Below are 13,409 nucleotides of genomic sequence, written 5' to 3' on the forward strand. Positions count from 1 at the left end.
GATCTCTTTCTTTAGTAAGGGATCTGGGAGGGGGAGGGATGTATAGTATTTAGAGGGGCCAGCTACACTACAGAAAATAAATACTTTATATAAAAGAAAGTAAAAAAAAATATTTTTGGGGGCAAATTGGGTACTGGCAGACAGATGCCAGTACCCAAGATGGCGGCAAATAGATAGAGGGGGAGGGTTAGAGAGATGTATGGGGGGATCAGGGAGGTTGTGGGGTAAGGGGGGATCCATCACTGCAGACTGTATGAAAAAATAAAATAAAAAAATTAAAAATATTTTTATTTCAGTACTGGCAGACTTTCTGCCAGTACTTAAGATGGCGGTGACAATTGTGAGGTGGGGGAGGGAAGAGAGCTGTTTGAAGGGGGTCAGGGGGGGGTCAGGAGGTGGGATGTGTCAGGTGGGAGGCTGATCTCTACACTAAAGCTAAAAATTAACCCTACAAGCTACCTAATTAACCCCTTAACTGCTGGGCATATTACAAGTGTAGTGCGCAGCAGTATTTAACGGCCTTATTATTAATAAAAAGCAACACCAAAGCCATATATGTCTGCTATTTCTGAACAAAGGGGATCCCAGAGAAGCATTTACAACCATTTGTGCCATAATTGCACAAGTTGTTTGTAAATAATTTCAGTGAGAAACCTAAAATTGTGAAAAATTTTAGTTTTTTTTTTTATTTGATCGTATTCGGCGGTGAAATGGTGGCATGAAATATACCAAAATGGGCCTAGATCAATAATTTGGGTTGTCTACTACACTACACTAAAGCTAAAATTAAACCTAAAAGCTCCCTACAAGCTCCCTAATTAACCCCTTCACTGCTGGGCATAATACACATGTGGTGTGCAGCGGCATTTAGCTGCCTTCTAATTACCAAAAAGCAACGCCAAAGCCATATAGGTCTGCTATTTCTGAACAAAGGGGATCCCAGAGAAGTATTTACAACCATTTATGCCATAATTGCACAGTTGTTTGTAAATAAATTCAGCGAGAAACCTAAAGTTTGTGAAAAAAAATTTGAAAAATTCAAAATTTTTTTTTTTATTTGATCGCATTTGGCGGTGAAATGGTGGCATTAAATATACCAAAATGGGCCTAGATCAATGCTTTGGGATGTCTTCTAAATATAAATATATACATGTCAAGGTATATTTTGGGATTCCTGAAAGATATCAGTGTTCCAATGTAACTAGCGCTAATTTTGAAAAAAAGGGGTTTGGAAATAGCAAAGTGCTACTTGTATTTATGGCCCTATAACTTGCAAAAAAAGCAAAGAACATGTAAACATTGTGTATTTCTAAACTCGGGACAAAATTTAGAAACTATTTAGCATGGGTGTTTTTTGGTGGTTGTAGATGTGTAACAGATTTTGGGGGTCAAAGTTAGAAAAAGTGTGTTTTTTTCAATTTTTTCCCCATATTTTATATTTTTCTTTATAGTGAATTATAGGATATGATGAAAATAATGGTATCTTTAGAAAGTCCATTTAATGGCGAGAAAAACGGTATATAATATGTGTGGGTACAGTAAATGAGTAAGAGGAAAATTACAGCTAAACACAAACACTGCAGAAATGTAAAAATAGCCATTGTCATTAAGGGTAAGAAAATTGAAAAATGGTCCGGTCATTAAGGGGTTAATTTTGACTAGACTATCCCTTTAACACAGTTCAGCCAGAGTGAAGCTCTGTTTGAAGCAAACAGCCAAATATGGAGCAGCGCATTGATTGATAACCTTCTCTCAGATTTTTAAAACTAAGACTTCTAGCTTTTCCTGATCTGGAAAGCTCTAAATGCTGAATCTAAAACAGTCTTGTGAGCAATGCACATCTGTATTGCTACAGTTAATTACCTTATGTGATGTTAGACTAAGAGCACAGGAAAAAAGTTATTCAAGAAATATTTTGAAAACTTAACAATTTTTTTTTCTCTGTAGCTAATTTGCAAATTTCAGCTGCTGCAATATATTATAAAACTTTAAAAATTACTTTATTCTCCAGTTAATCATCATATTGCTATTGAGCTGGTGCTTTAGTTTAGTTTAGCATCTTAATTTAAAATTGAATTCTATTTCAAAATGACTTGCAGAACAATTTTCACAAAAAAAAATTCTGCCTCTGAGATGGACAATGACATTCCCCACAATAATAACAAACAATGTTTTCTCAGAAGTACACGTTTTTTGATCAATACATTTTTTTTAATATATATTAAAGTGCCCTGTTTTATATGATATAAATAAAGTGACTTAAATAAATAATGAAAATATATTATGCATGTTTAGGTGACATTTTTTGGTTGGTTCAATTTGAGAATGTCACTTTGATAGTAATATGGCTTCCAAACTATTATGACCAAAGTGTTTGGGGACAATATCTAGCAGAATCTCCTTTGTTCTTCTTAAAATTTATTTTATGCATCAGGAAATGTAGATTGTGAACAAGTCAGACTTCTAGTTCCTGCAGCAAATTTGTCAGACCAATAGCCACTTTTACAGTGTAGAGCCAACATCAAACTTTAGATCAGACTCCCAGCCCTGTAGCCACTTTTACAGTACAGAGCCTACATCAGACCTCAGATCAGACCCCCGGCCTTGCAGCCACTTTTACAATACAGACTGACGTGCTGTCATAGGAGGCAGGTGAGGCAGCGCCTCACCTGTCCTATGTGTGTATTACACTTTTAAAATAATGTTTAATAAAGAAAAAAAAAATCTTAAAGTTTATGTATATATAAAAAAAAATGTAACAAAAAGGTACCCCCCCACACCCCTGAATGCCGATTCCACCCACCGTCATGTAACTGAGTCATTATGAATTGAATTGTGGGATGTCCTCCATTGCGATCCATATAGCGCAATGGAGTAGAGGCTGTGAGCTGTTCAGGTCCCCCTCCATTGCGCAATATGAATGGCTTGACTTCATAAATTTTCTTAGTATCCGGAGCTGCGCCACCCAGTAGCGTTTTAGGCTCTTCGTGGCCCATACTGCTCCCGAAGGAGGCTGCTCTCTAAAAGCCTCAGGAGCCAATCAGCAGTACGTTTACGGATTCACGTGACTGTGAGTTGTCTGTCACACGTCACGTGAGCCAGTGTGAGAAGAGCTGCTGCGTGGCTGTGCCTGCCGGTGAGTAATGTGATGTGTCAGGAACAAAAATACAGGGTAGTTTGATGCTTATCACGAGAATGATTCTGTCAGAGCTCCTTGTGCATTATATAAAGCACGGTTCCATTAGCGGCTTGTATACAATAGCATACACAGAGAGAGGCTGTAAGTAGTACCATGAGTGTGGTGAAAATGTTAAACTCATTGGGTTGAACTCAGATATTGTTTCTAAAATCCATGAATTGAACAATCTCTATTTGTTTTTAAATGTATTACAGTCAGTAACTAGGGACCATGTGTGTGTAAAAATGCAAAATCAACTGCATTAAGCCACTCTTTCATGCAAAAAAATAATAATAATATATATACTGTGTGTGTATGTATGTGTGTGTATGTGTGTGTATGTGTATATATATATATATATATATATCTCCTATCTTTCATGTGCATGATAGAAATTTAATTGAGTTTAAAGGGACACTAGAATTAGTCAGAATTAAACTTTCATGATTCAGATAGATGATGTCATTTTAAACAGTTTTACAATTTATTTAGCTTTCTCTTGTTAAACTTTGTTGAAGAGTAGACTTAGGGGAAGCAATGCACTACTGGGTGACTGACACCCTCATGGCTGACGCTGATCCACAACTAGGCAGAGTCAGGTAAAAATATGCCAAAGTTAAGAGAAACTTTATTCTAAACTAAAGCAAAATATAGGAGACTACCGTTTCACCTTTGCGTCCTCAACCTCCCCTGTATTGTGCAGGACAAGGCCAAGCTGATTGACTGCTCCCATTTAGAATATACATTCTGCAAGTTTCCCAGCTAACCAACAACACTTAGGCAGCAGCTTCCGACCGGTGTTTGGAAATTAAATCCTACTTGCAAATGCAAAACCAGTTGTACATGTTACTGACTGTAAACACAGAAAGTAATTAGGAAATCCTCTTCTATGGTTTTTGTGCCCATAGTAAAAGATACTATGTGTTTGTGCCTGTTGTAAATACTCTGGTACAAAACTATTGACTGCTTCTGCTTGTAAGATGTAAAAGATACTCGATACTGTCCCTTTAAATAGCTCTTTTTTTTTTCTTTCTTGCGGGGTGGTGTGCACAAATTGCTGATGGACGTTTTCTACAGCCTACATTTTTAACATATTAGTTAGAACCTTTTATTTTTGCACTGTTGCTTGCAAATAACAGTGTTTAAAGGACCAGTAAACACAGCAGATTTGCATAATCAACAAATGCAAGATAAGACAATACAAAAGCATTTACTCTGAATTTCAAATGAGTAGTAGATTCTTTTCTAATACATTTTAAAGTTATGTATATTTCCACTCCCCCTGTACCATGTGATAGCAATCAGCCAATCACAAATGCATATACGTATAGTCTGAGTTCTTGCACATGCTCAGTAGGAGCTGGTGACTCAAAAAAAGTGTAAATATAAAAGACTGTGCACATTTTTTTTAATGGAAGCAAATTAGAAAGTTGTTTAAAATTACATGCTGTATCTGAATCATGAAAATTTAATAAAACCTGAGTGTCCCTTTAACCCAGAAAAGCATTGCTTTTCTGAAGCTCACTTTAACTATGTGTTTAACCCTTTTTGCAATAGTAAAATCTTCTAACATTATTTTATTTTTGCACTTGAATGTCCCCTTAATCACACTGCACACATTAGTTCAATTGTTTGTATGTTTTATGCTTACTTTTTTCCATTAACTTATGTAAGGAATAACTTGCAAGGTGCATCTCTTTCTGTCTCTGCCTCTGTGTGTGTGCGTGTCCCCCTGGCTATGTGTTTGTCTCCCTACTGCCTGTGTGTGTGTCACCCTCCCTCTGTGTGTCCCTCCTGCCTATGTGTTTGTCTCTGCCTTTGTGTGTGTGTCACCCTGCCCATGTGTGTTTCTTACCCTGCCTATGTGTCTCACCCTGCCTATGTGTTTGTCTCCCTGCCACTGTGTGTGTCTCCCTGTCTGTATGTGTGTGTCTCACTCTGCCTATGTGTTTGTCTCCCTACCACTGTGTAGATACACAAACACACACATAGATACACACACACACACACACACGTACAGTCACACACACACACACACACACACAGATACACATGCACATACAGTTACTTACACACACACACACACACACACACACACATAGAGTTTGACTACTGAAGAAAAGCTGCAGTAAAAAGGATGTTTATTTTGTTTTAAATGTTAAAGGAGCATTAAACACATTTTTTTTCTTTCATGCTTCAGATAGAACATAAAATATTAAACAATTTTATCTAATTTACTTTTTTCTTTTGGTATCCTTTGAAAAGCATACCTATGTAGGTTTAGGAGAAGCACTATACTACTGGAAGCATTTGCCGATTTTGGTGGCTGCACATATACACCTCTTATCATTGGCTCATGTCTTCAGTTAGCTCCCAGTAGTGCATTGCTGCATATCATTCAACAAAGGATACCAGACCTCAGATCAGACCCCTGGCCATGTGGCACTTTAAAAGTGCCACAGGGCCGGGGGTCTGATGTAGGCTCTGCACTGTCAAAGTGCCACAGGGCCGGGGGTCTGATCTGAGGTTTGATGTAGGCTCTGCACTGTAAAAGTGCAACAGGTCTGGGGGGTCTGATCTAAGGTCTGATGTAGGCTCTGCACTGTAAAAGTCATTGCACAGGGTCGGGGGTCTGATCTGAGGTCTGATGTAGGCTCTGCACTGTAAAAGTCATCGTACAGGGTCGGGGGTCTGATCTGAGGTCTGATGTAGGCTCTGCAGTGCACTGTAAAAGTGCAACAGGGCCAGGGGTCTGATCTAAGGTCAGGTGTAGGCTCTGCACTTTAAAAGTGCAACAGGGCCAGGGGTCTGATGTAGGCTCTGCACTGTCAAAGTGCAGAGCCTACACCTGACCTTAGATCAGACCCCTGGCCCTGTTGCACTTTTACAGTGCAACTGCAGAGCCTACATCAGACCTCAGATCAGACCCCCGACCCTGTACGATGACTTTTACAGTGCAGAGCCTACATCAGAACTCAGATCAGACCCCGGCCCTGTTGCACTTTTACAGTGCAGAGCCTACATCAGATCTCAGATCAGACCCCCAACCCTGTACGATGACTTTTACAGTGCAGAGTCTACACCAGACCTTAGATCAGACCCCCCAGACCTGTTGCACTTTTACAGTGCAGAGCCTACATCAAACCTCAGATCAGACCCCTGGCCCTGTTGCACTTTTACAGTGCAGAGCCTACACCTGACCTTAGATCAGACCCCTGGCCCTGTTGCACTTTTACAGTGCAACTGTAGAGCCTACATCAGACCTCAGATCAGACCCCCGACCCTGTACGATGACTTTTACAGTGCAGAGCCTACATCAAACCTCAGATCAGACCCCTGGCCCTGTTGCACTTTTACAGTGCAGAGCCTACACCTGACCTTAGATCAGACCCCTGGCCCTGTTGCACTTTTACAGTGCAACTGTAGAGCCTACATCAGACCTCAGATCAGACCCCCGACCCTGTACGATGACTTTTACAGTGCAGAGCCTACATCAGATCTCAGATCAGACCCCGGCCCTGTTTCACTTTTACAGTGCAGAGCCTACATCAGATCTCAGATCAGACCCCCAGCCCTGTTGCACTTTTACAGTGCAGAGCCTACATCAGATCTCAGATCAGACCCCCCAACCCTGTACGATGACTTTTATAGTGCAGAGCCTACATCAGACCTCAGATCAGACCCCCGGCCCTGTTGCACTTTTACAGTGCAGAGCCTACATCAAACCTCAGATCAGACCCCTGGCCCTGTTGCACTTTTACAGTGCAGAGCCTACACCTGACCTTAGATCAGACCCCTGGCCCTGTTGCACTTTTACAGTGCAACTGCAGAGCATACATCAGACCTCAGATCAGACCCCCGACCCTGTACGATGACTTTTACAGTGCAGAGCCTACATCAGATCTCAGATCAGACCCCCGGCCCTGTTGCACTTTTACAGTGCAGAGCCTACATCAGACCTCAGATCAGACCCCCGGCCCTGTTGCACTTTTACAGTGCAGAGCCTACATCAGATCTCAGATCAGACCCTTGGCCCTGTTGAACTTTTACAGTGCAGAGCATAAACCAGACCTCAGATTAGACCATTGGCCCTGAAGCACACTTCCTTATGGCTGCTACTGACAGCCCCTTCCTCTGAATATGACATGTGGGGCTTTTTCTATGTGTGTAGGGTGGGGGGGGGGGGCTGAAGGGAGAGCCTTGGATCTCTTTGGAAAATCTTTTTATCTTTCACAATTAAGCATTTATGGGGAATTTATATTTTGAGTGTAAATACCCTCATTCAGAATTTGGTTTGTAACCTGTTACCAGGTTGTACTGTGTAGTAAGCAACACCTATGTATATAGTTACATTTAAATAAAAGTGTATTGTTTTTTTTACTGACCATTTGTCTTTTATGTTCCTTTTTATTTATTTATTTTATTCTTATTAGGTCTGCTCTTATTGGTTACGGCACACCTCCCAAGGACACCTTCTCCATCCTGGTGATATGTATTATGGCGATTGCCCTGGGCACTCCTATAGTACTGCTTATTATAGGAGCAATTGTAGTGACCGTAATGAAGAACAAAGTTTACTCTAATTATGAACCCATAAACTAGGACTTGGGTGAGACCAAATGAGGAAATGTGAGACTGCTGACAGCGTCGTTCAACAGGATGAGTGGGTCCCTCACTTTGTTTGCACATGGACTCCCCATATAAACTAAACTGGTAGCAATAAGGCAATGCAGGAAAATTAGTGTTTACCTCAGAACAACTTAATTTAATGGTGAAACCAGTTTGACATTTATTTTATCTGTGCCAAGTGCTGCAGAATGTTGAATTGTGTGCCAGTCTCTTGCCACCACTGCTGCTTTAAAACTGCACTGTGCATTTTTGCTCTTTTCAAAAAGCCCTGAACTGAGTAGAAGTGTGTGGTCTTTTTGTGTGTTTTTTTTTGTAATTGAGAAGTTGACTAAAGGGATAAACTGTTTTTCTTTTATGTGTGTACACTGTATGCTGCCTTTACTCTTTTCCCTGTTAATATGCAGGACTGGGCTAATTGGATTATGTCAGCAACTTGAGAGTAATTTTACTGATTTGTAAATGTCTTTATTATAATAATCTTTTTTATATATTGCGTTAAATTGTACAAATCCTATAGTTTAATATGCAGATGTTAGAATAATAGAACATGGGGCTGTAGATGATCTCTTCCTATTGTTGCATCCCTACAGCTTTGTGACCTTACCTGCACAATATATGTGCTGTACTTTCAGTGTTTACAGGACCAATGAGTATGGAAGTCGTAGGACCTAAGGGAATCTCATAATCTGCTGTTTACAATCTTCTGGCTGTTTATAATAATGTCTATTCTGCGACTAAATTGGAGGAACAGTTTTGTAATGGCTTTATTGACAATTTATTAACCTTAGATTTCTTAAAGGGACATTAAACTCACAATTACCAATATATTTTTTAATTATGTCTAGTACAAAAACTTTGTAATGTACTTATTTATTTTGCTATATTCTCTTGAATCTTTTTTTTCAGTGGTGCTCAGAGAGGCCCTACAAGTGATTGATCAATGCATTGTATTCATTTGCAATTCATTTATATTTGTCCCTTACTGGCCACAGCAAAGACCACAAGATAAACTTATTGCCAAGGCTTTTTCATTTTGTATGCAGGTCTTTTGTAATACATTGCTTAATTTCTGGTACATATAAAAAAACATGAATTTAATGTCCCTTTAATGAACAGCTGAGGTAATTATGACACTATAGAGGAATGTCAGATTTCAGAACTAAATATAATAAATGCAAAAGAAGAGTCATCAGTAGACAAAAAAGAAAAAATCCTATGATGGCTGCCCCATAATAATTTTATCAACACTTTGGATAATTTAAAGTTTACATGAAACCACAAATTCTTCTTTCATGATTCAGATAGAGTATACAATTTTAAACAACTTTCCAATTTACTTAATTTTGCTTCATTCTCTTGGAATCCTTTATTGAAGGAGCAGCAATGCACTACTGGGAGCTTGCTCAACACATTGAGAAGCCAAATATGAGGTATATATGTGCAGCCACCAATCAGCTAGCTTCCATCTCCCAAGCCTACAATGGTATGTTTTTAAACAAAGTACAACAAGAGAAAAAAGCACATTTAAATAAAAGTGAATTGCAAAGTTGTTTAATATTGGATGCTCTATCTGAATCATGGAAAAACATTTTTTTTATTTCATATCTCTTTAAATACTGGTGTGTAATAAAACATAAGCAATAATGTATGTTTTTTTCCTTTGGCTGGAAGATTTTTTTCCCCATGTTTGTTCTTAAAACTCTGGTTACAGAACAAAGAACACTTTGAAAAATAGTAGAAATAGCGATAAACTCTTAAGATCAAAATATGTGCTATTTTATATCATTTTACATTCCCATTCTATTCTGCTGCTCCTTGTGATGGTATCACTGACGTACAGGAAGCATTGGGTGTATTGCTGACAAAATCTACCACTAATAGAGGCAATGGACTATGGGATATTTATTAGATTTTTTGCACTATTAACGTAGGACCTTTGTTTTGGTTATTATCACATTTCTAGCGCTCTCCCCTCCCGGGGCATAGCAAGTGCTAAGCGATCCACATGGTCTCATTTAAACATGATGTGGGTGAAGTATCTGATCTACACTGCATGCTAGAGCTTAACAAAATACATATTTCTTTATTATGTTATAAATATCAAGGGTTTTTTAAATCACTGTGGCTGACAATTCAGACAAAATCGCTTTCCTCTTCTGGAGTCTAAGAAACAACTACTTGATGGTTGCTGACATTTATAATCAAAGCCCCTTTTAAATGGTAATTATATGTTTGTTTGTGTGACAATACACCACCTTTCTCTAGTATTCCTTACCATCATACTAATGTATCACTATCATCTTCTTTTTAAAGATATCCATAAAATAATACCACTCTGTTCCATCCAGTTGCATCACAATTCAATGTTTTATATTTTGCTTCATGTGCATTAATTCATTTGTTAAATAAACTTTTTCTAATTAATCTTATGTAAGTAAAAGAGAGCTTTATGTTATCATGGTTATTTTTTTATAATACCCTTTAGTGCCATTTCTCCAACATAGGTGTGTCCGGTCCACGGCGTCATCCTTACTTGTGGGATATTCTCTTCCCCAACAGAAAATGGCAAAGAGCCCAGCAAAGCTGGTCACATGATCCCTCCTAGGCTCCGCCTTCCCCAGTCATTCTCTTTGCCGTTGTACAGGCAACATCTCCACGGAGATGGCTTAGAGTTTTTTGGTGTTTAACTGTAGTTTTTATTATTCTATCAAGAGTTTGTTATTTTAAAATAGTGCTGGTATGTACTATTTACTCTGAAACAGAAAAGAGATGAAGATTTCTGTTTGTAAGAGGAAAATGATTTTAGCAACCGTTACTAAAATCGATGGCTGTTTCCACACAGGACTGTTGAGAGGAATTAACTTCAGTTGGGGGAAACAGTGAGCAGACTTTTGCTGCTTGAGGTATGACACATTTCTAACAAGACGATGTAATGCTGGAAGCTGTCATTTTCCCTATGGGATCCGGTAAGCCATTTTTATTACATAAAGAAAAAAAAAGGGCTTCACAAGGGCTTTTAAGACTGTAGACATTTTCTGGGCTAAAACGAGTTATATATAAGCATATTTTATACTTCATAGCCTTGAGGAATTATTTTAATCTTGGGAATTATGTAAAATAACCGGCAGGCACTGTATTGGACACCTTATTCTCTAGGGGCTTTCCCTAATCATAGGCAGAGTCTCATTTTCGCGCCTCTATTGCGCACTTGTTTTTGGGAAGCATGACATGCAGATGCATGTGTGAGGAGCTCTGATACATAGAAAAGACTTTCTGAAGGCGTCATTTGGTATCGTATTCCCCTTTGGGCTTGGTTGGGTCTCAGCAAAGCAGATACCAGGGACTGTAAAGGGGTTAAATATTAAAACGGCTCCGGTTCCGTTATTTTAAGGGTTAAAGCTTCCAAATTTGGTGTGCAATACTTTTAAGGCTTTAAGACACTGTGGTGAAATTTTGGTGAATTTTGAACAATTCCTTCATACTTTTTCACATTTGCAGTAATAAAGTGTGTTCAGTTTAAAATTTAAAGTGACAGTAACGGTTTTATTTTAAAACGTTTTTTGTACTTTGTTATCAAGTTTATGCCTGTTTAACATGTCTGAACTACCAGATAGACTGTGTTCTGTATGTGGGGAAGCCAAGGTTCCTTCTCATTTAAATAGATGTGATTTATGTGACACAAAATTTAGAGAAAATGATGCCCAAGATGATTCCTCAAGTGAGGGGAGTAAGCATGGTACTGCATCATCCCCTCCTTCGTCTACACCAGTCTTGCCCACACAGGAGGCCCCTAGTACATCTAGTGCGCCAATACTCCTTACTATGCAACAATTAACGGCTGTAATGGATAATTCTATCAAAAACATTTTAGCCAAAATGCCCACTTATCAGCGAAAGCGCGACTGCTCTGTTTTAGAAAATACTGAAGAGCATGAGGACGCTGATGATATTGGTTCTGAAGTGCCCCTACACCAGTCTGAGGGGGCCAGGGAGGTTTTGTCTGAGGGAGAAATTTCAGATTCAGGGAAAATTTCTCAACAAGCTGAACCTGATGTGATTACATTTAAATTTAAATTGGAACATCTCCGCGCTCTGCTTAAGGAGGTGTTATCTACTCTGGATGATTGTGAGAATTTGGTCATTCCAGATAAATTATGTAAAATGGACAAGTTCCTAGAGGTCCCGGGGCCCCCCGAAGCTTTCCCTATACCCAAGCGGGTGGAGGACATTGTAAATAAGGAATGGGAAAGGCCCGGTATACCTTTCGTCCCTCCCCCCATATTTAAGAAATTGTTTCCTATGGTCGACCCCAGAAAGGACTTATGGCAGACAGTCCCCAAGGTCGAGGGGGCGGTTTCTACTCTAAACAAACGCACCACTATACCCATAGAAGATAGTTGTGCTTTCAAAGATCCTATGGATAAAAAATTAGAGGGTTTGCTTAAAAAGATGTTTGTTCAGCAAGGTTACCTTCTACAACCAATTTCATGCATTGTTCCTGTCACTACAGCAGCGTGTTTCTGGTTCGATGAACTAGAAAAGGCGCTCAATAAAGATTCTTCTTATGAGGAGATTATGGACAGAATTCATGCTCTCAAATTGGCTAATTCTTTCACCCTAGACGCCACTTTGCAATTGGCTAGGTTAGCGGCGAAAAATTCTGGTTTTGCTATTGTGGCGCGCAGAGCGCTTTGGCTAAAATCTTGGTCAGCGGATGCGTCTTCCAAGAACAAATTGCTTAACATTCCTTTCAAGGGGAAAACGCTGTTTGGCCCTGACTTGAAGGAGATTATTTCCGATATCACTGGGGGCAAGGGCCACGCCCTTCCTCAGGATAGGTCTTTCAAGGCCAAAAATAAACCTAATTTTCGTCCCTTTCGCAGAAACGGACCAGCCCCAAGTGCTACGTCCTCTAAGCAAGAGGGTAATACTTCTCAAGCCAAGCCAGCCTGGAGGCCAATGCAAGGCTGGAACAAAGGTAAGCAGGCCAAGAAACCTGCCACTGCTACCAAGACAGCATGAGATGTTGGCCCCCGATCCGGGACCGGATCTGGTGGGGGGCAGACTCTCTCTCTTCGCTCAGGCTTGGGCAAGAGATGTTCTGGATCCTTGGGCGCTAGAAATAGTCTCCCAAGGTTATCTTCTGGAATTCAAGGGGCTTCCCCCAAGGGGGAGGTTCCACAGGTCTCAATTGTCTTCAGACCACATAAAAAGACAGGCATTCTTACATTGTGTAGAAGACCTGTTAAAAATGGGAGTGATTCATCCTGTTCCATTAGGAGAACTAGGGATGGGGTTCTACTCCAATCTGTTCGTAGTTCCCAAAAAAGAGGGAACATTCAGACCAATCTTAGATCTCAAGATCCTAAACAAGTTTCTCAAGGTTCCATCGTTCAAAATGGAAACCATTCGAACAATTCTTCCTTCCATCCAGGAGGGCCAATTCATGACCACGGTGGATTTAAAGGATGCGTATCTACATATTCCTATCCACAAGGAACATCATCGGTTCCTAAGGTTCGCATTTCTGGACAAGCATTACCAGTTTGTGGCACTCCCGTTCGGATTAGCCACTGCTCCAAGAATTTTCACAAAGGTACTA

The 13,409-nt window shown here is 39.7% G+C and overlaps 1 protein-coding gene across 1 annotated transcript in view; it reads left to right on the plus strand.

The window, feature by feature from the left end:
- GLMP (glycosylated lysosomal membrane protein) overlaps positions 1-10,236 on the plus strand; it is a 45,267-nt gene extending 35,031 nt beyond the window's left edge. Inside the window, exon 6 of the mRNA XM_053704583.1 lies at positions 7,612-10,236. Coding sequence (XP_053560558.1) covers positions 7,612-7,780 — 169 coding nt within the window. The 3' untranslated portion in view covers positions 7,781-10,236. The remainder of the gene's footprint in view (positions 1-7,611) is intronic.
- Positions 10,237-13,409: the final 3,173 nt, after the last annotated feature.

Source organism: Bombina bombina, chromosome 1, assembly GCF_027579735.1.
Source record: "Bombina bombina isolate aBomBom1 chromosome 1, aBomBom1.pri, whole genome shotgun sequence".
NCBI lineage: Eukaryota > Metazoa > Chordata > Amphibia > Anura > Bombinatoridae > Bombina > Bombina bombina.